Source organism: Sciurus carolinensis, chromosome 18 (genome assembly GCF_902686445.1).
Source record: "Sciurus carolinensis chromosome 18, mSciCar1.2, whole genome shotgun sequence".
NCBI lineage: Eukaryota > Metazoa > Chordata > Mammalia > Rodentia > Sciuridae > Sciurus > Sciurus carolinensis.
The window spans coordinates 30329535-30357004 of NC_062230.1; the positions used below are offsets into that span (position 1 = coordinate 30329535).

A 27470-nucleotide genomic window follows, 5' to 3' on the forward strand; every position below is an offset into this window, starting at 1 on the left:
TTTTTTTTTTTTTTTTTTTTTTAATATAATATGTAACTATTTATGCCTATGACAAAACCCTACCCCTGTCTTCCTAAATTTGACGTACAGGACCAGCCTGGCTCAAACAAGCCTGGTCTTGGCCCTGGGTACCTGTCATTAACTGAGGCAAGGGAGGGAGATGCCAATGTGGTAGCCTTCTGACGTCACCCACACTGTGTCCTCTGAGGACTCTGAGTCTTGCCAGTCATGGTGGCCTGAGCCACCCAGGTCCCTGTGAGGGGGCAGCTGCATGATGTGGAGGGAGGGGCTGCTGCTGAGTGGGTGAGACAGTCCTCCGTCCACTGGGGTGTCAGTCTGCTGCCTCGGTGTGCCACAGGCAGAGAAGAGAGGACCTGGTTGAAGCCTTTGTCATACAAAGCAGCACCTTGTTTTACCAGGGGTAGAAATAGGAAGTCTCTTCCTCCCTTACCCTCCGAAGCATCAGCTCAGGCGTCAGGGAGACCTGAGGAGCCTCTCAGAGCCTGGGCAGTGCCAGTCACAACACTTGCGTTTCCAGCCGTCGGACTTCCTTGACCACGAGATCGATGTTAATGATTGGGTTGAAATACAAGGCCCAGTAAAACAAACAGTTGCACACAAACTGGGGAATAAGGGGCCAGAACATGGCCACAAAAAGCCCCTGCGTTGACACTTTCCAAAAATGGCTCCACATCCTCTGAGGCAGTGTCCTGAAAAGAGAAGAGAAATGGTTCAGGGCAGGTCAGGCGCCCAAGGACTCAGACCTCGGCTCACTCTCTCCAGGTGCTTGGCCCACGGAGACCTTGTCTTCTGTCCCCAAGGCCTGAGACACACTTTTGCCTGACCAACCCCTTTTCAGCTCCCAGGACACAGCCCATGGGCGCTTCCTCGGGGCACTGTTGCCTGGTCCTGCACCGCAGGGCATGCCTCCAGCCTCAGCTGCTCCAGCGCCCACGCTTCTACCCACTTCTCTCCATACGTACTTTCCTTGCTAGGCTGTAGCTCTTAGTGTAGGCGTCTCTGTTTTTACCAAAAGATATGCGGGGTATTGCAGAGAGCCAGGGGTAGAGCAGGGTCAAGAATATGCATATTTTCTACATGAATAAACGAGTTTACTGAATAAAAGTCCATGAGGGATTCTTGGCAGGTTCCCAGAGCTATTTATTAGGCTGCTTCTGATCGATGAGGGTGAGAATCCTCCAAGTCACGGATGTCACGTTGAAAGGAAGTGGTAGATGTGTGACTTCTATCTGCCCAGCAGGGGTCCCCTTCTGGAAGCAGCTTCCGAGTTTTGCTTTGGGGATATTGCCCTCCCTTTCTTCCTGTTCCGGGTGGGCATGGGGTGCTGAGATTGCCTCAAGCATGCTAAACACACACTCTACCACTGAGCTACACCCCAGCCCTCCTTCCTCTATTCTTTCCATGTGGAATGGGTCAGGGTGGAACCAGCTACCAGCTGTGGGGTAAATACAAGCTTAAGCCTGGACAAGGAAAGCCCTGGGCTGGGGATTTAATTCAGTTGGTAGAGTGCTTGCCTTGTAAGCACAAGGCCCTGGGTTCAACCTCCAGCACTGCAAAAAAAAAAAAAAAAGAAAGGAAGAAAGAAGGGCTTCCATCCCACCAAAGCTGCTAGGCTACTCAGAATGAAGTCTGGAGCAGCAAAAGGCTCCAAGTGAGATGAGCCACTAGAGGCTAAATGACAGGAAAGAAGAGCATCAGAGGAGGGACAGAGGCAGTCTGAGGATAGCATCTGGGACTCCGGGGGCCAGTCCCACTTGCTGCCCTGAATGGGCATTTCCTTTTCAGTAAAGCCAATTTAGGATGGTTTCTGTCACTTGCAACCAAAAATTGGACTCAGAGACTGTCCAGTCTAATGTCCAGCCTAATTCATTTCTTGATCATCCAGAAGCTATTCTTGTCCTAGTTGGTGACAGAGCATGATCAGAATGCATGCTTACAGAATTCCCTAACAGATCTGTGTTCTACCACACTACTCTTTTTCATAAAGGACCCTCTTCTTCTCATTTACTTATTCCTTAATTAGTAAAATCCTTCACATATACACACCCCATTGGAATTAGAGGTATTTCCATTTGGATCTGGAATAGAAATAAAGATTCACATGTTGAAGGCTTGGTTCTCAATGCAGCAATGTTCAGAGGTGGGGCTTTTGGGAAGTGACTGAATCATGAAGGCTCTGATCTCATCAATGGATTAATTGGTTGATGAATTCATAGCTAAATGAACTATTAGAGGTGGTGGAAACTGTGGGAGATGGGACATGGCTACAGGGTGTGAGTCCTTGGTAGCATGCCCTCGGGGGTTACATCTTCCTGGGCCTCTTGTCCATGTCCTCTACTACTCTGCTTCCTGGCTGCCATAAGGTGAGCAGCTTTTCTCTGCCACACCCTTCCCCTATGATGTTTCTCCCTCACCATAGGCCTGAGAGCAACAGAGCCAGTTGACTAAGGACTGAAACAACAAGCTAAAATAAATCTTCCCTCCTTTAAGTTGTTTTTCTCTCTCAGGTATTTTGTCATCGCCACAGAAAGTTGACTAACACCATGATTTGTTATTATGTGGGAATAAGATATTTGTTATTATGTGGGGAAATACTTTAACAACAAATACAAAGAAACCCCGCCTCATAAACACAAGGTGATTTTCCTATTCACTGAGTAAGCAGTATTTCTCAAACCAGAGTCTGAAGTCTCTGAAGAAAGAATTTTTTCCCTTCTCAAGTATGTGAAATACTTTGAAGATCTTTCCCCCACTTCTTCTTTTTTTTTTTTTTTTTGGTGGTGGTGCTGGGTATTGAACCCAGGGCTTTGTGCATGCTAGGCAAGCACTCTACCAACAGAGCTACATCCCCAGTCCTCTTTCCCCCGCTTCTTATTTCTTTCCCAGCCCTTGTTGCTTCTACCCTCTCCTACACAGAAACACACTCACTTAAGCTCACTTCTTGACCAGATCCTCCAAAAAGAAAATAGCTCCAGAACTGAGAGTAGCATGGCGTTGACAATGAGAAACCGTGATGTCCAGTAGTGGACTTCCAGCCAGTCCCAGGCGAATTCAGCAATCAGCTGGTATGGGAGGAAGGAGTATTTGACCAGGAACTCCCTCCACTGTTTCCAAGTGGGTTCTCTCAGATCCTCAAAAAAAGAACACATCCAAACACAAAAATCATGTGGACTGACTTTGACACAAGATTGATCAGTGAGTTTTACATTTGTTAAAACACACACCTATATATGAACCTAACAATCTAAAATAGAAATTTCAGTCATCAACTTCTTTTATAAGAATGAATCTTAAAAAAAAAAAAAAAAAGCTGGATACTTGTTACATAACTGTGGAAGCTCAGAAGTTAAATCTAAATAAACATGTGTTACGAGCCAGGGTTGAAGTGAATTTAAATTATCCAGCATTTTACTTCTGTGTCACTGCATGGACAGCTCAAACCACTTCCTAAATTCAACATCTTAGCTATGGTAGAATGATGACAGAATGGGGAAATTAAAAACATGCATCTACACACCTTAAGAAAGTAACTTATTGGGTTTGTGTGTGTGTGTTTTGCAATACTGGGGATTAAACTCAGAAATCCTTTACCACAGAGCTATAGCCCCAGCCCCTTTTATTTCGAGAGGGTTTGGTTAAGTTGCTGAGGCTGGCCCCGAATTAATGATCCTCATGCCTTAGCCTCCTGAGTTGCTGGAATTACAGGTGTGTGCTACTGTGTCCAGCTAAGTTTTCAATTATAGACGTTTGCAAATAAAAAAGATAGCTTGCTGATCAAGTAGGGGTTGTTATAACTTGTTAAAAGGAAAACATTTTTCAATTTATGTGCTCTAAGTTTGGGAGGTAACAGCTGGAAACTAGGTATTAGAGGAAATACTGTACAAATTAATTAATCAGGTTTTAAACTACATTTAAGGGTTGGTGGGTAGCTCAGTGGTAGAGTGATTACCTAGCATGCCCTGGGCATGATCCCTAGCACTATAAAAAAACACACAAAACAAAACCTAAAAACTACCTTAAAGGTTGAAGTCACTTAGGTAGGTAGTGTAGTGTTTAAAAAGGTTCTTTGGAAATTTTGAAATTGTTTCAATATTGGAAGAGTGTGGATTATATATGACGATTCCTATATCCGTGGAATTCATACAAACAGATCAGAAGGATTTACCCTAAAGGGAGCAAAGCAAAGTACTACTCTCAAATGACATGGGAAATCACCATAGTGAAAGGAGTTCTCCAACAACTCTGAAGGGTCCTCTGGGCAAAACGAGAAACAATCGCCTGTAGTGGGTGGCCATCCTTGAGGAGCGCCCTGTGGCCAGCTGATGTGATGACTCCCACTGGCCCGCTGGGCGATGGCTTTCGGTTCTGAAGCCATCAGAACAGTTAAGGTACATATGAATCCTGCCTTGTGGAAGGATAGGTAACCACCCTTTTGGGGTCCTGTCAAGAGACAAGAAATGGCTTTTTTTTTTAAAGAAATACTTTAAGTCCAGGGGGTTGCCCTCTGGCTATGCAATGTAAAAAACCAAATGGGCTTCTGGGTGTGGGGAAAGTCTTACTTTACTTTCTTTGGCAGGGGGTTCTCCCTGCAAGTCAATGAAGGCTAGTTATTGGTTGCTCTTCTGTGAAAGCCTATAGCCACAGCTGATCCTACTCCAGGCACTCTGCAGACCTACCAGAAGCTTGGTGACGATGTCCTCCCCGGAGCGGTCTTCCTGCAGAGGGCAGATGGTGTGGATGAAGGGCAGGAAGGTGTCTGTGTAGTCAAACAGGTACAGGTACAGCAGACCGAGTCTTGGGGAGCTCTTGAGGGCATATAGCAGGAACAGGGACCTGCCTGGGTTCACAGCCTGCAGAGGACAAGGCAGGCATAGGGCCATTACAACCACAGTGGCCAACACCCCACCTGAGCTCCTTCTGTGGTCCTGTATCCTTTGCCATCAGCCTTTCTGCATGGTGTACACTAACAATGGGTGAATGAATGGCAGGAAGAGGCCAAATAATCCATTTGTTGGGCTATGTGATAGAAAGATCCAATCTCTATTAGGTGGTACTGAGAAGTTTAGAACACCTTTTGGGAAAGCAGTTTGGCAAAATATGTCAGTCTTAAATGTTTAATTTAACCAATTTATAAGTGGGCACCACTTAAAGAAAATAATCTCAACTAAAGAAGACTTCACATGTTTCATGCTGCATTGTGGGTTAATAGTGAAAAGCACTGAAATCTGAGCCTTAAGCGAAGCACATGAGATATTATGCATGGAATTCAAACATTCATTGAAAAGTGAGTATGAGCCAGGCACAGTGGCACATGCCTGTAATCCCAGTGAGCTGGAATTGGCAGGAGTATTGCAAGTTCAAGGCCAGCCTCAGCAATGCAGCAAAACTCTGTCTCAAAATAAAAAATAAAAAAAGTATGAGGTTCTTTAGATAATGCAAACAAAGTTAGGTGAAAAAAGACTAATGGGGGGCAGGGGCTGTGGATGTGTGAAGCACTGGGTTCGATCCTCGGCACCACATAAAAATAAATAAAATAAAGGTATCACGTCCATTTACAATAAAAAATATTAAAAAAAAAAAAAAAAAAGGTATGTAAGCAAAATGATCTTGCTGGTGTTAGCACCAGGAGAGCAGGACAGCAGGGTCTTACTCAGGACTGTAGTCTCTTGCCAAGGAGCACCTGACTTTCAACACACAGTCAACAGATGTTTGTTGCATGAATAAACAAACAAAGGGCTTTTAAAACTAGTCACAGGATAGACTAGGAGAAAAGAGAACAAACTGCAGTGCTAATTGTGTTTAAATTTCAGATGAGATTATGGTGAGTTTCCTTACTTTGCAAATCTTTCAAAACTTTATTACAATGAATAAACACTTATTTTTCCTGATTATAACACTTTAAAAATGATTCAACTTATTTGATTCTTAGTAGCATCAAATAAAATGGACAGTTCACCAAAGAAGATATAAGGATAGCAAGTAAGAGGTGAAAGATGGTAAACGCCATTTGTTCTTAGAAAAATGCATATTTAAAACAACAGTAGAGACAACTGTACACCTATGAGAATGGACAGCAGTGGGAGGGAGGGCTTTCAAAGGGTCAGGAGGAAACTTTTGGGAGTGATGGACACGTTTACCATTTTGAGTATGGTGATGACTTCACAGCTGTGTACATATATCAAAACTCATCAAATCAAATATACTTTAAATATGTATATGTCAACTCTATCTCAATAAAACTGTTTAAACATATTCAGCTTATTTGATGCTATTAATGGCTTCCTACCAAATTTTTAAGTGATGATGATTACATTTAAAAAAAATTGTTTTATAACTTATTTATTTATTTATTTATTTTTATGTGGTGCTAAGGATCAAACCCAGTGCTAGGCACATGCTAGGCAAGTGCTCTTACCACTGAGCTACAACTCTAGTCCTGATGATTACATTTAAAAAAATTCTCTTGTTGGGTGCAATTCATCTGGAATCCCAGTGACCTAGGTTGCTAAGGCAAGAAGATCACCAGCCTGGGCAATTTAGAGAGACCCTGTCTCTGGGTTCTTGTTCTTCCCAGTACTGAGGTGCGGATGGGGTGGAGAGATTCTCATTAGAAATTCATATTGACGTATTTAGGGATGTAATGATATGTTTGGGTATGCTTAGGTTGGATTTGAGTACATTCTTCCCTCTATTTTTATATATATCTGAAATTTTCTACAGTAAAACTTTTTTTTTGTACTTGATTGAATGCAGGAGCACTTAACCACTTAGACACATCCCCAACAGTTATACATACATATACATACACACATACATATACATACATATATATATACACATATATACATATACATGTATGTATATATATACATATATATATATGTATATGTATGTAGTGGTCAATGGGCCTTTATTTTATTGATTTATATGCAGTGCAGTGGGTCACACAAGCTAGGCAAGTGCTCCACCACTGAGCTACAACCCTAGCCCTCCCAGTCTCTTTTTATTTATTTACTTATTTCAGTACTGGGGATTGAACTCAGGGGCACTTGGTCACTGAGCCACATTCCCAGTCCTATTTTGTATTTTATTTAGAGACAAGGTCTCATTGAGTTGCTTAGTGCCTTGCCATTGCTGAGGCTAGCTTTGAATTCACAATCCTCCTGCTTCAGCCCACTGAGTTGCTGGGATTACAGGTATGAGCCACTGTGCCTGGTAACTGAAAGATTTGAAAAAAAAAAAAAAAAAAAAAAAAAACAAAAAAAAAAACAATTTGTCAAATGGCTGATTCTAGGCCTGGGGCAGAAAAGGTACAAGAATAAATGGAACATCCTGACACATGAGAGGAAAGCACTCAGGGATAATGAGGTCATGTCAAAAGGACTCTGTAACAAGTCCTTTTATTTTAACAAATACCTTTTATTTTATTTTATTGTTGTCATCATTTTTGTGGTGCTGGGGATGGAACCCAGGGCCTACTGCCTGGTAGGCAAGCACTCTACCACTGAGCTACATTCCAGCCTGTAAGACATTGTCTTCTGCCTGCTTGCCCATGAAATGTTAATTCCACAGATAAACTATGTATCTCTATGTACTCTCATGTCATCAATGAGACCTTTTTTTAAATATATTTTTTAGTTGTAGATGGACACAATACTTTTATTTGTTTTTATGTGGTGCTGAGAATCGAAACCAGTGTCTCACATGTGCTAGGCAAGTGCTCTACCACTGAGACTCCATCACTGAGACTTTTTCATATCACATGAAGCAGTTTTTGCCCTCCCATGGGGCAACACTGCCCTTGCTGTGGATGCATGCTCTCAGGGAACACAGGTCCTGGGCATAAAGCCTGACTGTGCACAGCCAGACCACGTAAGTGCAAGAGAAAGGGAGATGCTGCAACCTCTGTTTGCAGCCCTGGTCTGAGTGTGAGTGCTGGACCCAAACAATCCAACTCTTGCCTACTTCCCATCAGATAAAAGATCCACCACCCAGTCAGGTGATATGATTCCAGCACTAGAAATGGGAGCAGACTCATGGCATTTAGGACAAGCTACACAAGAGGGCTAGGAGTAGAGGAATCCTTCTGTTAATTGTTGAATGTCTACCTCAGGGAGGGCCTGGGCAGCATAGAAGAGCCAAAGGAGCTGACTGAAGATAAGATCCTCTTTCTTCCACACCAAGACCAAAATCAAGTTCCCATTTGCTCTGGTTAATATTAAGATCACTTGCATGTATTTTAATTAGATGGTCACTGCATGCTCATATTTAGAGGGTCAGAAATGTTCTGTAAGATATTAAAAGTCACAGTGGGACCAATATTGGCTATATAAAGTCTACAGTTTATATTAGCTGAATTAATAGTTAATGATAAAAGAGAATTAGAGTTTTTAAAATTAAAAACAAATGATACAAGACAAACTTTCCACCTTGGGAATTCTATACCTGTTCTTTAAACTTCCCTTCCCATCTGGTCTTATTTTCCAAATGAAGCCACCTTTAATAGTTTGGGGCTGGGGAAATAGCTCAGTGGTAGATGGCTTGCTTGGCATGCATGAAGTCCCGTATTCCATTCTCAGCATCACAAAAAAGAAAAGCAAAGTTTGTATATCCTTCTAGATTTTTCTATTATATGCAAATGTACATGTAGATATACATACAAGTACTTTTTAATGTGCTTATCTTTTAGTTACTGTTACAACTTGAACATCCTCCCCCACCCCTTTTATTTTTGATTTTGTGAATGGAAACTAGGGTTTCATGCATGCTAAACTCTACTCCTGAGCCACACCCCAGTTCTCCTCATTAGCATAGTCACCTCCTCCTTTTCCAATAGAAGCTTATTTAGCTGTGACTCACTCAACCTATTCCTAATTATGGGGACTTGGGCTATTTTGTAGGTGCTGCTATTATTAATATTGCTGCAATGAACAACTTGTATAGGTCATTTTACTGAGGTAGAAACAGGCATGGAGGGTTGTGCAGGTACTTGCTGGTGTTCCTGCAGTCAGTATGTCCTGGGGGAGCTGATGAGCCTCAGCAGATGGCCCCAGAACCTTGCTCCTGATTGCTGTGCTACATGTTGCCTACACTCTAAATGCAGAGGAGTAAAATGTCAGATCCAGACCAGGTGCAGTTTAAATTGTAATGTTAATGATAAAATCCCCCCAGAGAGACTGCACCAATTCTTGACTATCAGAACACCCAAGTGCTTCTTTCTTCATATGAAATGTTCTCAACCTTGATAATGGCATAAATGAAAAAAAGTCCAAGTCTTCTGACTGCTTTAGTTTGCACTCTGTTACCTATGACTGAGTGTTTCCCCTCTAAGTTCATTAGCTATCAGATACTTTTCTCCAGGATGTCTTTTTTAAGGTATTAATTGGTAAATTCCAGATACACTGTACTGTACTTGCTTTACAGTATAGCACTTACTAAATCCCGTCTGTGAAGGAGAACCAGTTGGTACAGTTATGTTGAAGATCAATTTATCAATGTCTAGTAAGGCTGAAGATGTGCATGACTTGTGACCTAATAAATTCTGCTCCTCAGCATATATCATAAAGAAACTCCTGTACATAAGCCTAAGAACTTCCCAAGAACATCAGAGCAGCATTGCTTCTGGTAGTAAAAATGGAAATGCTTGCAGTGTTCATCAACAGGAAATGCACAAATCACCACACATGTATCCAATGGAAGACCGAACAAAAGAGAAAAAAGAAAGAAGTGGACTCACAGGGATGAAAGCTACTTGGAGAAGGGTCTGCTCAAAATTCATACCTCTTGCATTAAGGTTAAAGCATGTAAAATAAGGCTCCTGCTACTTGTGGACACCACCAGAGTAGACAGAAAGAAAAACAGGCTCTGGAAGGATCCACGGCACCCACTGCAAGAGTACAGTTGCTTTTAGATAGGGAGTGGGTGTTTAGGGACTTCAACTATGTCTATGATGTTTTCTTTCTTAAGTTAAGCATTGGGTATACAGTGATCACTATGTTGTACTCTATACTTTTTCAATTGAAAGAATAAAGAGTTCACCTTATATTCCCAGAGATTTTGGGGGGGCTTCACACCTAGTGTTTTGACACGCTCCAGCTCCATGAGGATGGCTCTTCTGTGGCTGCTATTTTCTATGGTATATGGCGCCCTTGAAAATTCTTCCTCTGTCAGAGTTAAAAGCAACCTGTGGAGGGGTGGGGTAGATTTCTTTTGAGATTACATACTGGAAGCAAATTTCCCACACTGAGTTCCCCTTTATCAATGACAACACTTTAAGCTTAAACAGATGTAGTAGCATTAATAACAGCAAATAACTAACTGAATGACTACTACTTGCTAGTTACTATGTAAAAACACTTTCATAAATCATCACTGATCCAATTTGGGGGGAACAAATTCTTTTAAAAAATATATATTTTTTTAGTGTAGATGGACACAATCTCTTTATTTAATTAATTAATTTATTTTCACATGGTGCTGAGGATCAAACCCAGTGCCTCAAGTATGCTAGGCAAGTGCTCTACCACTGAGCCACAACCCCAGTCCCCCAAAAATTCTTTTTTTTGGTACCAGGGATTGAACCCAGGGGCGCTTAACCACTAAGCCACATCCCCAGCCCTTTTTAATATTTTATTTAGAGACAGGGTCTTGCTAAATTGCTTAGGGCCTTGCTAAGTTGCTGAGGCTGGCTTTGAACTTCTGATCCTCCTTCCTCAGCCTGCCAGCCACTGGGATTACAGGTGTGCAACATCGTGCCTAATGGGAAACAAATTCTTAAAAATCAAATTAAAGTGACTCTGAGAAGAGTCAAGTGTTACAAACTCAGGGATGGGAATGACTGAGGTGGGGAGTGGGGTAATAGGGCAACCTGGTAGCCTGGCAGACAACATGCCTGAAACAGACAGTGGCTGCTACCATCAAAGTGTGGTATTCTATGTAATAACCACAGAGGGATGTATATAAATAAATGAATGAACAAACAAACATAAACACAGGTCTATTTAGTACAACTGTATTTTCAGATTAAGTAAGAAATAATATACATTTATATATTGATTTCTATGTAAACATTGAAAAAAACTCTGAGGGTGAGGGTGGAACTCAGTGGTAGAGTACAATGCTCAGCATGTGCAAAGCTCTGGGTCCAATCCCTATCACCCCTCACACTCCAAAAAAATTATGGTTAGATATCTAACAATACATTAACAGCGATTTTCTGTGAAGAATAGGATTACAAGGATATTTTATTTTCAATATCATATAGTCCTAAATTATTTTTAAAAATGTAAGCTATCTTTATAATCATGAAGTAACAAAGAAATTAAAATGTCACTAACATAAAACAGCACAGCCTCTGTGAAAAATAGCTTTCCTTAAAAAGGTAAAAATAGAGTTATCCTATGACTAGCCATTCCACTCAGGGTATGGAAAATATGTGTCTCCACAAAAACTTGCACATGAATGATCATGGCAGCACTATGCATGCTAGCCCTAAACAGAGTCAACCCAAATGTCCATCAACTGAAGAATGATAAAGAAAATTTGGTCAATCCATACAATAAAGCATTTTTCAGCCATAAAAAGGAATAAAGCACTAATACATGCTACATCAAAGGTGATCCTTGAAAACATCATGCAAGGTGGAAAACCAAAGACAAAAGGTCACAAATTATAAGACTTCATTTACATGAAAAGTTTAAAAAAGGAAAATCCATTTTTGGAGAGAGAAAGTTGAATGGTGTTTGCCAGGGGCTTACAGAGGGAGAAATAAGGATTGTCACTAAAGGGTAGGAGCTTTCTTTTTGGGGTCAGGAAAATATTCTAAAACTATACTGTGGTGAGAGTTACACCTATCTGTAAATATATAAAAAACTATCAACTGTATTATATTCACTTCGAATGCATGAATTTTTTAAAGCATTTTATATATGTATATATATATATATATTTTTTTTTAGTTGTCAATGGATATTTATTTATTTATTTATATATATTTATCTATTTATTTATTTATATATAAATAATAAAAAAATTCAAATAAATAAATGAATATATATATTCACCCACAAATGGGTGAATTTTATGATGTGTATTCTATCTCAATGAGGCTACTCACAAAAATGTCCATGGCATGTCAGAAAGTATGCTCCTCACCTTCCATTCACTCTTTCAGACAAAAACCTGTCTCTGTAGAGAGAGGCCCACGGGCCCAGCTGCTCCAGCCAGAGGACAACTTCTTCTGCTGTCCATTTGGCCACAGCCTTGTGGACCAGGAGGTCATGCTCGGATTCCCTGCTGCTCCAGTGATACACGAGTAGGACCACCTAGGGAAAGAGACAGGGATCTTAGCACAAGGAGAGGTCAGCGAGGCCAGTGTCTGAGTGTATGAGTGCAGGGAAGGGCTGGCAGGAGGGCCTGATGAAATGATGCCAACTCTGTACAGGGAAGTGGAACAACGCCATCACCATGGTGAACTGGAGGGCAAGACTGTCCTTGGACTTATGTCTTTGCTCACTGTGGGGCAGTGAGGGAACAGGGATCAGAAAAGAACTGAGTACAGGGTGCCCAGAAGCAGATGCACCCTTGACCCCATCAGCAAACTGACTTGTGACTTTTCTAGAGGAAAAACATCTAGGTCTTTGCCACACAGAACTTAATAATGAATCGGAATGCTCTTACTGCTGCCTCATCCAGCCAGATGGGGTCTCAAATGCCAGTTCTGCCTTTCTGCCCCATCTCCTCAACTGCTGCAGAGGTTATGGGGAGGACTCAACAGCACAGAGCTAACATTTACTGGGCACTATTATGTAGCCTACTTGAGTAAGCAACATTCCTGAAGAAATCATACGGCCCAGCAGGTTTCAATGTACACAGTGAGTCACACACAGTCACGTCATCAATGGTTTACGTGAGATCAACAGAAATGACTGCAGTGGAAATGGGGTGGGGTGAAGCACAGAGGAACACAGAGACAGACTTACTGCCACTCCAGTTAAAGCCGTGAGCACTCCAGAAAAGAACCCCCCTCCTCTTTGCTGATTCATTCGGCCTGTGTTGGGAGTTAAAGGAATCTGATCATTCCCATATTTTTGAAAGGCTGCGAGACTTTGGACTATGTCACTGTTCTGTTGAATGTCTTCAAATCTCATTCTAATAGCATCAGGAAATAACTTTTCAATGGCATCCCTATGGAGAAGAGAGGAAAATCACAAGATAGGTTCTTGATGAAATTAAATATAAAGTTTAGAGGTTAAAATAAAACTAATAGTCAACATTTAATAATGATCAGGTACCTAGGAGAAGGACAAAAATGTCTGCCATAGGTCTGATGATAAAAGTAAAACATCAGAAACAGTTTCTGTATGGCTGGATGTGGCGGCACATGCCTGTAAGCCCAGGGACTGAGGCAGGAGGATCATCAAGTTCAAGGCCAGCCTGGGCAATTCACTGAGACACTGTCTCAAAAAATTAAAAAAAGGAATGAGAATCTAGCTCGGTGGTAAAGCACAACTGTCTTCAATTCCTAGTACCCTCCAAAAACCAAAGACAGACAAACGAAATGAAACAAAACAATACAAAACAAAAAACAGTGTTGGGTAAAGTGGCACACATCTGTAATCCTAGCTACTTGGAGGCTGATACAGGAGTATTATAAGTTCCAGGAAAGCCTTAGGAATTCAGCAAGACCCGGCCTCAAAATAAAAAGGGCTGGGGATGTAGCTCAGTGGTAGAGTGCCCCTGGATTCAGTTCCTAGTACTGCAAGGTGGAACAAAAACAACAACAACAACAAAAGGAACGGGGAGGGGGGAAGAATTTCTATGTCTACTTTTAGGGAAACAGCTAAATGAACTATGGTATGAATACTATGTAGTTTTACAAATGGCTCTATTGGATCTCTTTTTGTTAAGACAAATATGAGACATACATAACACTGAATGAAAACAGTATATTGAACCACCCAGATAGTATACTGAGTATACTGAGAATACTGAGAAAACATTTGTATTTTCTATTAGCACAAATGTGTTTAAAAGTATTTTAAAATAATACGAAAGAAACCACAACAAAGTCATAACTGACGTTACTCTGGGGAAAAGGAAGGAAGGGTCTAAAATGGGGAGGAAAGGCTGAAGGTAGCTTTGGTTTGATCAGTAATCTTCCAATCTTCTTCTGTTTAAAAGAATGCTGGGGATATAGCTCGGTTGAAGGCCCTGGGTTCAATCCCCAGCACCACAAAAAAATTAAAATTAAATTAAAAAAAGAATGCAAACAATGAATGTATATATGTATTACTTATGTTATTAAAGATTAGTTTATAAGGAGAGAAAAATGCAAAGTGCAGTAGGAAGAGAAAGACTGCCACCAGGTTCTACTGGAGGGCTCTTTTCATTTTTAATTACACAAAATCAGAGACCCCTCCTTCCATTTAAGATTAACCTTCAGGTAAGCGAAAGCTGACACAAGCAAAAAAAAAAAAGAGGCTGTGGGGTTAATGTTTCATGAAACATCCTGTCACTCTGTGGCTATCAGAAGGTTGGACACATTGCTGAGGCAACAGAAGAGGGGACGAGGCTTCAAGCCTTGAAGACCTCACAGGACTTTCTCACTGAACCGAAGCAGGAGGGAACCAGCTTCCTGAGAGGACCTGCCATTGGTCATGCATGCGGAACTCTATTAAGGTGGAAATGGGCACAGAGTTTATTTAAAGATTCTGAAAATCAGCATCAGTTATTCACAACTGTCCAGTGTCACCATTTTGTCTATTGTGTTTTCAGTAAAAACAAATCATTAAGTATTATATGACACAGGACTGTAGGCAATGGTGTCATAACCAGAATTTATTTCATTTCTTCATTTAGAATAAATGATACACCAAGCTAGGCAGGGTGGTGCCTGCTTGTAACTCCAGCGATTCTGGAAGGTACAGGCAAGATAGTAAATTCAAGACCAGTCTGGGCAATTTAGTGAGAACTTGTCTCAAAATTAAAAGATTGATAAATAAATAAGTAAAATGGAGGGGAGCTGGGAATGTGGAATAAATGATAAACCAATTACAGTCAAGCTGTGTGGAAGGGAATCTGAATTTTCAGGTCCCGAGCTCCTTGACTCACAGTTCAGCAGATCCAGGATGACCACCATGGACAGCTCCAAGCCTGCAGGCTTTTCAAACACCAAGAAGCCATACTGCACAAGCTGTGCTACCTGAGCAACTCGGTCGTACCTGAGGAGAATGTTGACTTTGGGGAAGCCTTCCCATTTTTCTCTGCATTCTGGACATTCTGTTTTCTTCGAAGACACCCACCATAAAGCCAGGCAGTGCCGGCAGAAGCTGTGCCCACAGTTCAAGGTGGTGGGGTTCACCAGGATGTCATAACAGCAATGGCAAGAAAATTCACTAACGGAAATCTGAGGGCCTGTGCTTTTGAGAGGGTCCTCCTCCTCCAGGCCCACTGTGATGGGATCATTTTTCTGAGGCTCCTCCATCTTTCAGCAAATTCTGGGACCCACAGACATGGAATACTTCAGACTTCGGAGATGGCAGCAAGGCATCATTAAATCTAGGGGAAAAAAAGCAGTAAAAATATGACAAATAGTAGTTGTTGGAGGTTACTGTCACTGTATTAGAACTCTAATTTTTGCTTTTATTTTACTTATTTTTTGCTCATGATAGACAAGTGATCAATCATTGACCTTTACCTCTAGTCCAAAGTTCTAATTTTTGTACTTTTTGTGTTGCTGGGAATTGAACCCAGGGACACTTTACCACTGAGCCACATCCCAGCCCTTTTTATTTTTTAAGACAGGTTCTCACTAAGTTGCTTAGGCCTTGCTAAATTGCTGAGGCTGACTCCTAACTTGCAATTTTTATTACCCAGGCATGATAGCACAATGCCTGCAATCCTAGCAGTTCAGGAAGCTGAGGCAGGAGGATCAAGAGTTCAAAGTCAGTCTTAGCAACTTAGTGAGACACTAAGCAACTTGGTGAGACCCTGTCTCTAGATAAATAAAATACAAAAAAAGGGCTGGGGATGTGGTTCAGTGGTTAGGCACCTCTGGGTTCAATCCTCTATACAAACAAAACAAAACAAAACAAAACAAAACAAAACAAAACACCCTCGCAATTCTCCTGCCTCAGCCTCCAGAGTCACTGGGATTATAGGTGTGCAGCACTGTGCCAAGCTACTGAACTATTTTAAATGAAAATGTGTGCATTTTATAATAACTGCAAATACCTACACACACATACACACACACACAATTGTAGAAAGAATGTTATATGGCTTTAGGTCAAACACTAATGTGAGATTTCAACTCAGAATGAACACAAATACATTTTAAACTCAGTATTAAAAGTGGGATAGAAGTCTCTCATTCAGCACAAAAAAGATAAGTACTTACACTTTTTTTTTTCTTTAAAGCCTTTACTTTGAGACATGATGGAAAGATCTTACAGATACACATGGAAAAAGACATACACAATCATGATTGAGTGAAGACAATCTAATCAGTTAACTTCAATGCCTGTTAGCTAAGGCTGAAGCTGAAGTTCTGGGAGTACAACATGAGGCAGGGCTAAAAGGAAAAGGCAATTAGTATGCCTCTCCTTCTTCCTCACCCTCTCCTTCAACAGAATCCACACCAACCTCCTCATAATCCTTCTCTAGGGCAGTCACATTCTCATGGGTCTCAGAAAACTCTCCTTCCTCCATCCCCTCACCCAGGTACCAGTGAACAAAGGCACGCTTGACATACATCAGGCCAAACTTGTGATCCAGGTGAGTCCGGGCCTCAGCAATGGCTGTGGTGTTATGCCACATGCACATTGCACACTGTACGTTGGCCAGGTCTCCAACAGACACCACAGTGGGAGGCTGGTAATTAATGCTAACCTTGAAGCCAGTAGGGCACCAATCCACTGGATGGTGTGCTTGGTTTTGATGGTGGCAATGGCAGCACTGACATCTTTGGGGACACCATCACCTCAGTACAACAGGCAACAAACCATGTATTTACCATGACAGGGGTTACATTTCACCATCTGGTTGGCTGGCTCAAAGCAAGCACTGGTGATCTCTGCTATAGAAAGCTGTTCATAGTAGGCTTTCTCAACAGAGATGACAGGGGCATGTGTGGTCAGAAGGAAGTGGACACAGGGATAGGCCAGTCTGGAATTCTGTCAGGTCAACATTCAGGGCTCCATCAGATCTGAGGGAAGCAGTGACAGAAGACACAGTCTGGCTAATAAGGCGGTTAAGGTTAGTGTAGGTTGGGTGCTCAATGTCAAGGTTTCTACAACAGATGACACAGATGGCCTCAATGTCTACCATGAAGGCGCAGAGTGCTCCAGCGTAGTATGGGTGGTGAGGATGGAATTGTAGGGCTCCACTACAGCTGTGGAAAGCTGGGGTGATGGGTAAATGGAGAATTCTAGCTTGGACTTCTTGATGCAATTAAGAGAGATGTTCCATCGGCAGGGAGGTGAACCCAGAACCAGTTCCCCCACCAAGGCTGTGGAAAACCAAGAAGACCTGAAGACCTGTGCAGTGGCCAGCCAACTTATGAATTCAGTCCAAGACAAGGTCAATGATCTCCTTGCCAATGGTGTAGTGGCCTCGGGCATAGTTACTGGCAGTATCTTCCTTGCCTGTGATGAGCTGCTGAGGATGGATGGCAGTAGGTTCCAGTGAGAACTTCATCAATGACCGTGTATTTACCATTTATGTGGGTTCTAGGTTGATAAATAACACCCTGGGCACGTGCTTGCCAGCACCCATCTTACTGAAAAAGGTGTCGAAGGAGTCACTGCTTCCCCCAGTGATCTTGTCACTTGGCATATAGCCATCAGACTGGATGTCATGTTCCAGGCAGTAGAGCTCCCAAGCAGGTTTCTCAATCTGGACACAGCCGGGCCTACCTGTATGGAGATGCACTCACATATGGTGGCTATGGGTTAGGAGACAAAGGCCACAGGAGCAGACACCGGGTCCCAGTAGCTGTCCCCAACAAGCTAAGAGTTGAGGTAAGTGATGCACTGATGGTACTTATAAATTTAAGAAATAAATGCTTTAAAGCAAATTAATAAATTTATTCAGTACATGATGACAGCTAAGAGGGGAACAACCTTCGGTACAGACTCATTAAAAACTGTTCTTTTTGGAAGAGAGTTTTAAACATTTTCAACAAGTTCTAGATTATTATTTACACACAGAAATCAGGTAAATTGCTGCCATTTATAATATACTTACCATATGTCAGACAATCATATTGTCTCATTATTTATATTTAGGAACATTTAAAATTTTTCTAAGTGCTTCCCTTTGGGCAGCCTCTTCAAACTGCTAAGGAAGTGGAAGATCTCATAAAGGTTTTCAAAAAATAGATTATTTTGATAAAGTAGTTCCTTTATTATGTTAATACTGATGAAAGAACTACTACACGGAGAGCATTATCACAGGAGATAATAATCAAGAGAGCACTATTCCTTAGGCTGGGTACTGGGTCAGGTCCTTGAGATACACTCAGGAGCAGGTGTGGATTTGTGTCATAGGGATGGTAGAGACTTCTTGGTGAGGGTTGTGCAAGGGCAGGTCCTGCCTAGGGCACTGATCTCTGTCTTCACGGAAAGGAGGGGCACAGCTGAGCTCCAGGGCTGCTGCAGGGTCTCCTGTGCCAGGTTAACGAGAAGTAGGCAGATGGGAGAGAGACCAGCAAAGCTGCAATTCAGGAGGATAAATCTCATTGAGAAAGAAGAGAGGGTCTGGAAACAATGAGAAAAATTAGGGACAAGTTAGAAATGAGGTGTTAGGGCTTTGGGGAGAAGGCAGAAGGTGCCGAAAAAGAAAACACAAGGGCTGGGGATGTAGCCCATGGGTAGAACACCTGTGTCATATGTGCAAGGCCCTGGTGTCAACAAGAAGGAAAAGAAATCAAAAGAAAAAAGAAAGGGATAAGCCTATTCAAGAAATGCTAAGAAAATAATTCATGGGTTTTAGTGACTAGAGAGAAAGAGTGATCAGAATGAGGGAGGAAAAACTACTTCTGATAGAAATTCAGTTAATATTAACAAATGGTTAATGTTAATGGTCAGTGTTGGAAATATAACTTGAATTGCAGAAAAGTTGAAAGTTTGAGGTAATGATATGACCCTGAGTAGAAATGTCTAGTGAGCAGCTCGAGATACAAAACTCCAACTGGAATGAGAATGAGACTAAATCTATGGATGCAGAGAACTGTAATTAATGCCTCATGAAGTACCCTTTTAAAAACCAGAATATACTAGCGGTTCCTCACCTATCAGATATGCAAGTTCATTTTTCATGGAGGGAAACAAATTCCACACTGACATTGGTATACTTTATAAGTTATACTTTGCAAAGTTGAAGTGGCTATTCCACTGTTTTCCAACTCAAATAAGAAACTACACTGACTTTGATTTCTTCTGAGAAGTTCTGCTAGTTTCATTTTACCATAAACACAAAAACTGAAAGTTAACAAAGAGTACACTCTGTCATCAAATTCAGTTGCTCTTTCCTGCTCCTTCTGTATGGGCGTATTGGAGTTATTTCTACCAATGAAAGAAAGCAGTACTTTCAAAAGGAGGAAAGGGCCTCTTAGTGATAAAATCTAGCTTGGACACTAGAGTTACAAGCTGTCGTGTTCTGACTTGGATAAACACACCCTCGTGCCTTGGCAGTGCTTAAGGGCCTCTTTGAGGAGAAGGTCCGTGCTCCTGCGGATGTTTACAGCTGTTCTTGGCAAATGTGAGCAGCGTGGCAGCAGGCTGTAGCCCCTCTTGAGTTCTTTCACAAGAAGCATGTTTTTTTTTTTTTTTTTTTTTAACCAGGGATTGAACTCAGGGACACATTCCCTGTGATAAAAGGTTCCTAACACATACTCTTTCCTGTCTCTTGAAGTAGTTAGAATGACCAGGTGAGTTTTTCACAGTGATGCAGCACTACTGTCAGGGGCACCCATCCTGTGTGTCCTGACAGTCTCCCACCAGTAGCTACCACCCTCCTGGGATAACGTTCAGTCCATAAGCAGGCTTTCTTTTTTGAAGACAGGGTCTCATTATGGTGCCCATATGGCTTGGATTCAAGTGATTTTCCCACCTCAGCCTCCTGGGACTATAGATGTGTGCCACCATGCCTGGCTCCTTATCTTTTTAATTGACTTGGTGCCAACATTTTAAAAATCTGGTTTCACATGTCAGAAGATGTGACAATGCTGGGGTCTTGTTCTGCATGACAGAATCAGTCAGAGTGGAAGAAACTCTGGTCCCTCCACCCAGGCATGCCAGATGTGGAGGCTCCACTCCTCTTCTACCTGTTTACCTTGATTCTGTCACTTGCCTGACAGAAGTTTTTTCCCCTCTCCATAATATGCTGCCTTTAGAGTCGATGGATGATTGTTTCTGGGCTAACTGGCTTTAGGACAGTCAACTTTTAGAGTTGTCAGTTCATAAATTTTCCTGTCTTGATCTGTTATCGGTTTGTAACTTACATTTGAGACAGTGCCTGCCTATGACGTCTTTCAATCTTTTTCTAAATTACCACTTTGATTCTACTTTGGAGTCAGAGGCCAGAAAATCCTGCTCTGTAGATCACATGTGTGAAAGATGGTGAATGAAACCGGGGGCAGGAACCATGTCTAAAAGGCCTTGATCTGCTTTACTCTCAGCCCCAGAGAACAGTCTCTGATGACTTGGGCCCTTCCAAGCTATCTATCAACATGACCTTTTCTATGTTTTCCCTAAGACATACCTGACAAGGTACAATTACCTGAAAATCTGGGAAAGAAAAGGATAGGACACACATAATCTTTCAGTAACGCTATGCAACCAGGAAACTGGGACCAAGTAGGTTATTCCCCCTTGGAAGGAAACTTGTTTTCCTGGTTTGCTCGAATGCTCATCCATGGGTTTATCTAGAGGGCTCTTATCCTGAAGGAGGTAGTGGCACTGATGCTATTTGCTTCTTTAGTCACCCATTTAGGAAAGTCATTACCATTTTGGAAAGTCAATTAGCACAATAATTCTTATCACTTATCAAAGAAGAATGCATCGGTTCTGAGTTTAAATCAAGATTTTTAAAAATACCTAAACTTATGAAGATCTCATTATGTAACAACTGTTAACTCTAGAAATTGTAATCTGCACACCACTTGGTTTGGCAGTTTATTATGGTTCTATTCCTTTATTGGACATACATTTATTGTGAGCATAGTACACGACTAATATTTAGAAGTAATCCTTTTAAGAGCTAACTTAGTGGAGTTCCTGCCTGAACAATAGAACATTTCTTTACAAGGATGTTCAGTGCATAAATAAAAAGATTTTGCACTGGGGATGTGGCTCAATGGCAGAGCACTTGCTTAGCATGCTCAAGGTCCTGGGTTCAATCCCCAGCACCACACACAAAACAGAACAGAAAAAAACATTTTTTTGGCTTCTGTGGGCCTCTAATTACATACTACTTGACCACCAGAGAATAATGACAATTGTTAATATTTATTGAGCCCCCATAATTTGAAAGGCATAATTCTACAGGGTCAGTATTACTACCATTTCCACTTTTCAGAGATAATGGAAGCCCTAACTAGTAAAGGACAAAGTCAGTTTTAAATCATGGTCTGACTTAAATCCTTCACTAGCCAATGAAGTAATTAATAACAGTTACTAGTTCAAGGGACCCATTTACTCCTTTTTCATCCAGGCCCTATCAGAGAAAAACCAACACAGCTGAGAAAAACCAACTGGAGAAAACAAACTAGGATCTGACAACACTGTGGCTGTTAGGGCCAGCATGCTGTTCCATGCAGAAACATTTACAATAGAAACAGGAGGAGGGGGGGTGGGGGAACTACTATTTCTGGCACTCTAGGTCCATTCCTGGGGACACCATAATAAACAGTGATGGAATACTTCAGAGATTATGAAATATTCAAAGAGTGCCCACCCATTACTAATAACTATGAAATACAGATAAAATAAAGGTGTCCAAATGTAAGTAAAGTAAGGATCAGAAATGGCAATAAGAAGGCCAGGTGTGGTGGTGCACACCTGTGATCCCAGCAACTGGGGAAGCTGAGGCAGGAGGATCATAAGTTTGAGGCTAGCCTCAGCAATTTAGTGAGACCCTCTCTCTAAATAAGATACAAAATAGGGCTGGGGATGTGGCGCAGTGGTCGAGTGCCCCTGAGTCCAATCCCTGGGGGGGAAAAAAAAAAGAAAAAAGAAAAAAAGATAATGTTATTATGTGTATTTCCTGCAGACAGCAAAACTGATTCTTCCATTAATACAAGAGATGCATGAAACTGTGTATGTTTCTAACTCCAAAAAGACACTCTTTCTGGACGGGGTCAGAAATCACTAGGGCAAAGGGAGCTAGCTCCTTTGGATATTGACTTGCTGCCTGAACTTTGAAGCCCTGTGATTTATTGCCTCGAGCAGGGTTGGGCAAGATGAGGGCAGACTGAGAAGGGTATCTTGGCTCTCTCTGTGCCTGTCTTCTTGAGTTTGTTATGTGGCATATATTCAAGGACCTCTCCAGTAACAAAACCCCATAGATGGTCAACAACTCTGAAAGGTCTGAAAAACTACTGCAGCTACCAAGTAACACATACCTTAACTCTAGGTTTAAAAATAAATATTCTGGGGTTGGGGTTGTGGCTCAGCAGTAGAGTGCTTGCCTAGTTCATGTGAGGCACTGGGTTTGATCCCTAGCACCACATAAAAATAAATAAAACAAAGGTATTGTGTCCATCTAAACAAAGAAAAAAAATTCTGTTAGAACTCGCATAAACATCCAACCTTTTCACACTCAGCTCGCTGCTATACTTTTTTAAAAAAATCGTTCTTTTTAGGTATACATGACAGTAGAATGTATTTTATCATATTATACATAAATGGAGTATAACTTATTTTCATTAGGATCCCATTCTTGTGGTTTACACAATGTAAAGTTGTATCAGTACTGCTACCTCTTTACGTAGCATCGTTTCAGCCCTGTCTCCTCAACCAGATCCTGGCTCCCTGAGGCCAGGAACAAAACCACAGAATTCTATCATTATACCTGAGAGCAGCTGGCACAAAGCTGGACTCTAGATACTTGTAGCTGAAAATCAAATCAATGAATATCTGGATGTTGGGGGTGCAGCTCAGTGTTAGATTGCTTGCCTAGCATGTGCCAGGTCATGGGTTTGATTTCCAATACTATTGCATATAAAGAAACAAAAGAGAAGGCCTAGCTCATAGTGGTGCCAATAAACATGTATTAAAAAATAATCCACTCCTTATGAAGGTAGCTCTTAAAATCCCATCAGAACCACCTGGGAATTTTGGTGAACTAAAACCAGGATATCTGGGAGCAAGGTAGAAGAATAGTGAGCAAGGCAAAGGAATGCACAGTTGCGTCTTGCTATGTTAGGGGACTGGTTTTGGGATGCCCACGGATACCAAAATCTGTGGATACTCAAGCCTCTTTTACGAAATGGCATGGTATTTGCATATAACCTATGTATATCCTGCTGCATTCCTTAAATCATCTCTACATTACTTGGAAAACCTAATATTATGTAAATGCTATGCAGACAGTTGTTACACTTTTTTTTTTTTTTTTTTTTTGGGTACTGGGGATTGAACCCAAGGGCCACATCCCTAGTCCTTTTTTACATTTTATTTAGAGACAGGGTCTTGCTAAATTGCTAAGACTGCCTTTGACCTCCTGATCCTCCTTCCTCAGCCTCCCACGCTGCTGGGATTATAGGTATATGCCATTGTTCCTGGCTGTTATACTGTATTCTTTAGGGAAAAACAAAAGTATTTACGTGCTCGGTACAGATACAACGATCATAAGCCTAACTACAAGACAGGAACAAGGTAAGAGACAAACAATGCTTCCAAGGAGCTCTGGAAAAAAACTGCAGATCTGTGAAATGGCAAAGGACTACAGCAAGGTCTGCCTGTACATCGCTTCATTCACATGGACTCAGCACAGTGCTTGGCACACGACAAATTCAAAGTTTACTTTTTGGAACTTTCTGGAATTTTACTTTTCTCAAAATTTTTTAATCCATGGTTGGTTGAATTCGTGGAGGTAGAATCCATGGTTAAGAAGGGCTGTCATTTCATTTCACTGTACTGGGGAATGAATACAGGGCCTTGTATATCAGCACTCTACCACTGAGCTACATCGCAGACCCTCTGTGAACTTTTTTATGAGATAGTATCTTTCTAAGTTGTCCAGGTTGGTCTTTAGCTTGCAACCCTCCTGCCTCACCTGCCCAGGCAGTTGGGATTATAGGCATGCTCTACTTTGACCATACATTATTTAAACAAGTCCTTCAGGAGATTAATATGTGCATTAACGTTTGAAAATTAGAGAGCTGTTTCAAAGAACCACTTATATGCTTAATTATATGTTTCCAACAAAGTATGAACAAAATAAAGCTTGAATAACATTTCCAATGCCTCTCCTTGCCAATCTCTCCTCTCTCTACCATCCTCCCAAAGCAAAATTCTCATGAAGCCCTTCCTGTGCACAAAATATTCCCTACTACAACAAAATAAAACTCATAGTTGTAAGCTGGTTATTGAAGAAACTTTATGGTCAGCTAGCTATTAACATAACTTTTGAAATTTTGGTGCTGGAATTTGAAACCAGGGCCTTGAGCATGTGAAGCATGTACTCTAAACCCACAGAGCCAGTCAATATAACTCTTCAACTGAACAGCATAAACCCTGGAGCCAATAAGACGGAGTTAAAAATCCAAGCTCAAAGAACCCACAGAATGGGAGAAAAAAATCTGTGGTTTAATGGTTAAGCACCCCTGAGTTCAATGCCCAGTACCCCCACACAGAAAACACCCCAAAATCAGAAAATGTGGTATATATAGTATAGATACAGTGGAGATTTATTCACTATAAAAAAAAATAAAATGGCAATTACAGGAAAATGGATGGAAGTAGAAACAACCATATTAAGGGAAATAAGTGAAACTCAGGTTAAGTGTCCAACGTTTTCTCTCATATGCAGAAGCTAGAGAGGAAAAAGGAAAACAAAGGTGGGGGCAGATCTATAAAAATCAAAGGGAGTTCAGTAGAAGAAAAGGACCTAGGGATGGAAGGTGCACCAATAAAAGGCGTGGAAAAAAAATCCCAGCTTAACCAATTATTAGCTGTATGACTGCAGGCAAATCACATCACTCTTTCTATCTCAAGCCTCATCTATAAAATTCGGATAGTAATAGTACCTGCATGAAGGGGTTGTTAAAAGGATTAAAATGATCAATATATGCCCAGCACTCAGAATAGTGCCTGGCTTACAGTAAAAGCCATGGAAGTGTTAGTTATTACTATTACTGTGATTATCCTCTACTACTTCCCTGTTGACACATCACACTGTTGTCCCACCTATTGAATCCTGCTGTTTGGGCATTTTTCTATACTTTCATGTTCTTTCCAGGATCTGTAACACATCTCCACACCATGTCTGGGGTCAAAAGTATCCACTGACAAAACCTGAATGATGTCTTTAATGACTAACTCCCCCAACACCCAAATTAATTTTTTCTGTCTCTGAGCACTAGTGAAAATTTGTGTATGTGTGTGTGTCTTTTCCATCTCCTGGACTATAATTTCCTTAGAGGGGTGGTAAAATCTAAACAATATGCTCTTAGGAGTGAGATCGATCTGCATTACAAATCTGGTCACCATTTATTTTCCCTGAGTCTCATCTCCCATTTATCAAGTTCAAGAGAATATCAGTTTTGAAAGGTCGTTGGGAAGATTAGATGCCAAGTTGTATCCATAGGTATTTAAAGGGGCACAACCATCTTGGATAAGTAATTTTCTTCTAATCAATTTTACTAAAACGCCGAGGGAAACAAAACACATCGGTCAGGGCACAAACAGGCTGGCTCTTTACAAAACAGCAGTGACAAGAACAAACAGAATCTCACTGGCACGTGCAGTCTGCACAGGCTCCGGGGTATGCCTGAGGATGAGAGTAAATCTCCTTCGTATTGGCCTTTCCAGGCGTGACGTTAGGGCCACCCCAAAGGACCCACCAATGGGCTTCGGCGGGCAGGACCCAACGGCGACAGTTGAGGGCATGAGAGCTTCTGAGCTCTCACTTTCTCCTTTTCCATCAAAACTGGGGGCTGCTTCTTAACCCGCCAAAGATTAGACATAAGTTAGACACAATCAAACTCATTTGCACCTCCCTTTCTCCCCGATCCCACTTCTTTTTTATTAAAAAAAAAAAAAAACAAAAAACTCCCTTTTGCACAAGTTCAGATTTCTGAGACGTGAGACTGGGGAATCCGAAGCGCCGGGTTCTAGCCCAGCCCCAGTATGACTCTGGGGTTTCATTTTCCCCCTTCGGCATTACGTTACTCAATTTTAGAAGAGGGAAATAACCTCTCCGCCTCGGGGCAGGAAAGTGCCTGGCAACTAGACCGTAAGCTCGGCCTGGCGCCCGTCAGTGGCCCGCTCGAGTCTAGCGGGCGGTCGCAGGCTGTGGCCCGCGCTCCTGGCGGGCCGGCGTGCAGCTGTCCCCCTTCGAGGGGAGTGGAGGCGTCCCCGCCCTCTCGCCCGCGGAACCCCTGGACAGAGAGGCTCTGACCCCGAACCAGAGGGGACGCAGGCGAGGCCCAGCGACCGCTGAGCCCACCACGGAAGGGACGGCAAGTGGGCCAAGCTGGGTCCGCAGTCCGCTGCCCGGAGAGAGGCTGCCGGGGACCCGGCCTGGGTGAGGAAAGGCCCGCGTGCCTCTTCCGACCCACCAAAGCAGTCGCGGTTCAGCCTCCACACCACGCCCTGAGACCCAGCTCCGAGCCGCCCCCCTAGCCATCTCCGCGCTGCGGCAGCTTACCATTCTATTCGTCCCGGCCATCGCCCCCCGCACGGACCCCCGCGGAAGCAGAGGAGGAGCTGGACGCTTCACTTCCGGAAGTAACCGAGGACAGACAGCGGAGAGTGCCCCCGGCCCGCGACCATAGAGGAGAGGCCGCACTCATTTCCCAGCCCCCTCAACCCCGCGACCTCCCCGCTGCCTAGAGCGGCCGCTCCGGGTGAGAACGTGTACGCATGCGTGCTGCTGCCAACCCCGCCCCTTCCTCTTCACTGACCGACCCAGGGCCAGGTCCGCGTTACACCCCGGGTGGGGACGAGGGTGTGTTCTTGTAATTAACTACTCCTCTAGGGTTGCTGTTTCTGTATTGAGAGGAAATAGCCTTGCCCAGAAATTAGAATAATATTACAGGACCGTTATGTACTTTTCCCAGTAATTTTTGCCTTCACATTTTATGCAGAAAAACCACAGAACGTATTTGGCTCTGTTTATTTATTTATTTATTGGTACCGGGGATCCAACCCAGGAGCACTTTACCACTGAGCTACATCCCAGCTCTTTTCATTTTTTAATTTTGCTGCAGATTCTAAGTTGCT

General features: G+C 42.2%; 2 protein-coding genes and 1 pseudogene across 3 annotated transcripts in view; 1 reads left to right on the top strand and 2 right to left on the bottom strand.

Annotated features, from left to right (window-relative positions):
* Bfar (bifunctional apoptosis regulator) lies at positions 1 to 26918 on the bottom strand. Its single transcript, XM_047532753.1, has 8 exons — positions 26896 to 26918; positions 15243 to 15579; positions 13002 to 13206; positions 12175 to 12344; positions 10060 to 10204; positions 4698 to 4871; positions 2950 to 3152; positions 1 to 710 (listed from the first exon to the last, which is right to left on the bottom strand). Exons 2-8 carry the CDS (start codon positions 15503 to 15505, stop codon positions 518 to 520), a joined length of 1353 nt encoding a protein of 450 aa, XP_047388709.1. The 5' UTR covers positions 15506 to 15579; positions 26896 to 26918; the 3' UTR covers positions 1 to 517.
* LOC124969811 (tubulin alpha-1B chain-like) lies at positions 16612 to 17954 on the bottom strand (annotated as a pseudogene).
* Positions 26918 to 27470, top strand: part of Parn (poly(A)-specific ribonuclease) — a 143609-nt gene continuing 143056 nt past the window's right edge. For both annotated transcript variants that reach the window (XM_047532749.1, XM_047532751.1), the window contains exon 1: positions 26918 to 27094. The gene's annotated coding sequence lies outside the window, so the exon portion shown is untranslated. The remainder of the gene's footprint in view (positions 27095 to 27470) is intronic.

What these genes read in the sequence shown, in the direction of transcription:
- Bfar (XM_047532753.1), bottom strand. Translation starts at nt 15,505, where the DNA reads ATGGAGGAGCCTCAGAAAAATGATCCCATCACAGTGGGCCTGGAGGAG. An exon ending in ACATCGTCACCAAGCTTCTG is followed by an intron (nt 3,153 to 4,697) that starts GTAGGTCTGCAG and finishes TCTTTTTTTGAG; the next exon opens with GATCTGAGAGAACCCACTTG. An exon ending in TGGTCAAGAAGTGAGCTTAA is followed by an intron (nt 711 to 2,949) that starts GTGAGTGTGTTT and finishes TTCTCTTTTCAG; the next exon opens with GACACTGCCTCAGAGGATGT.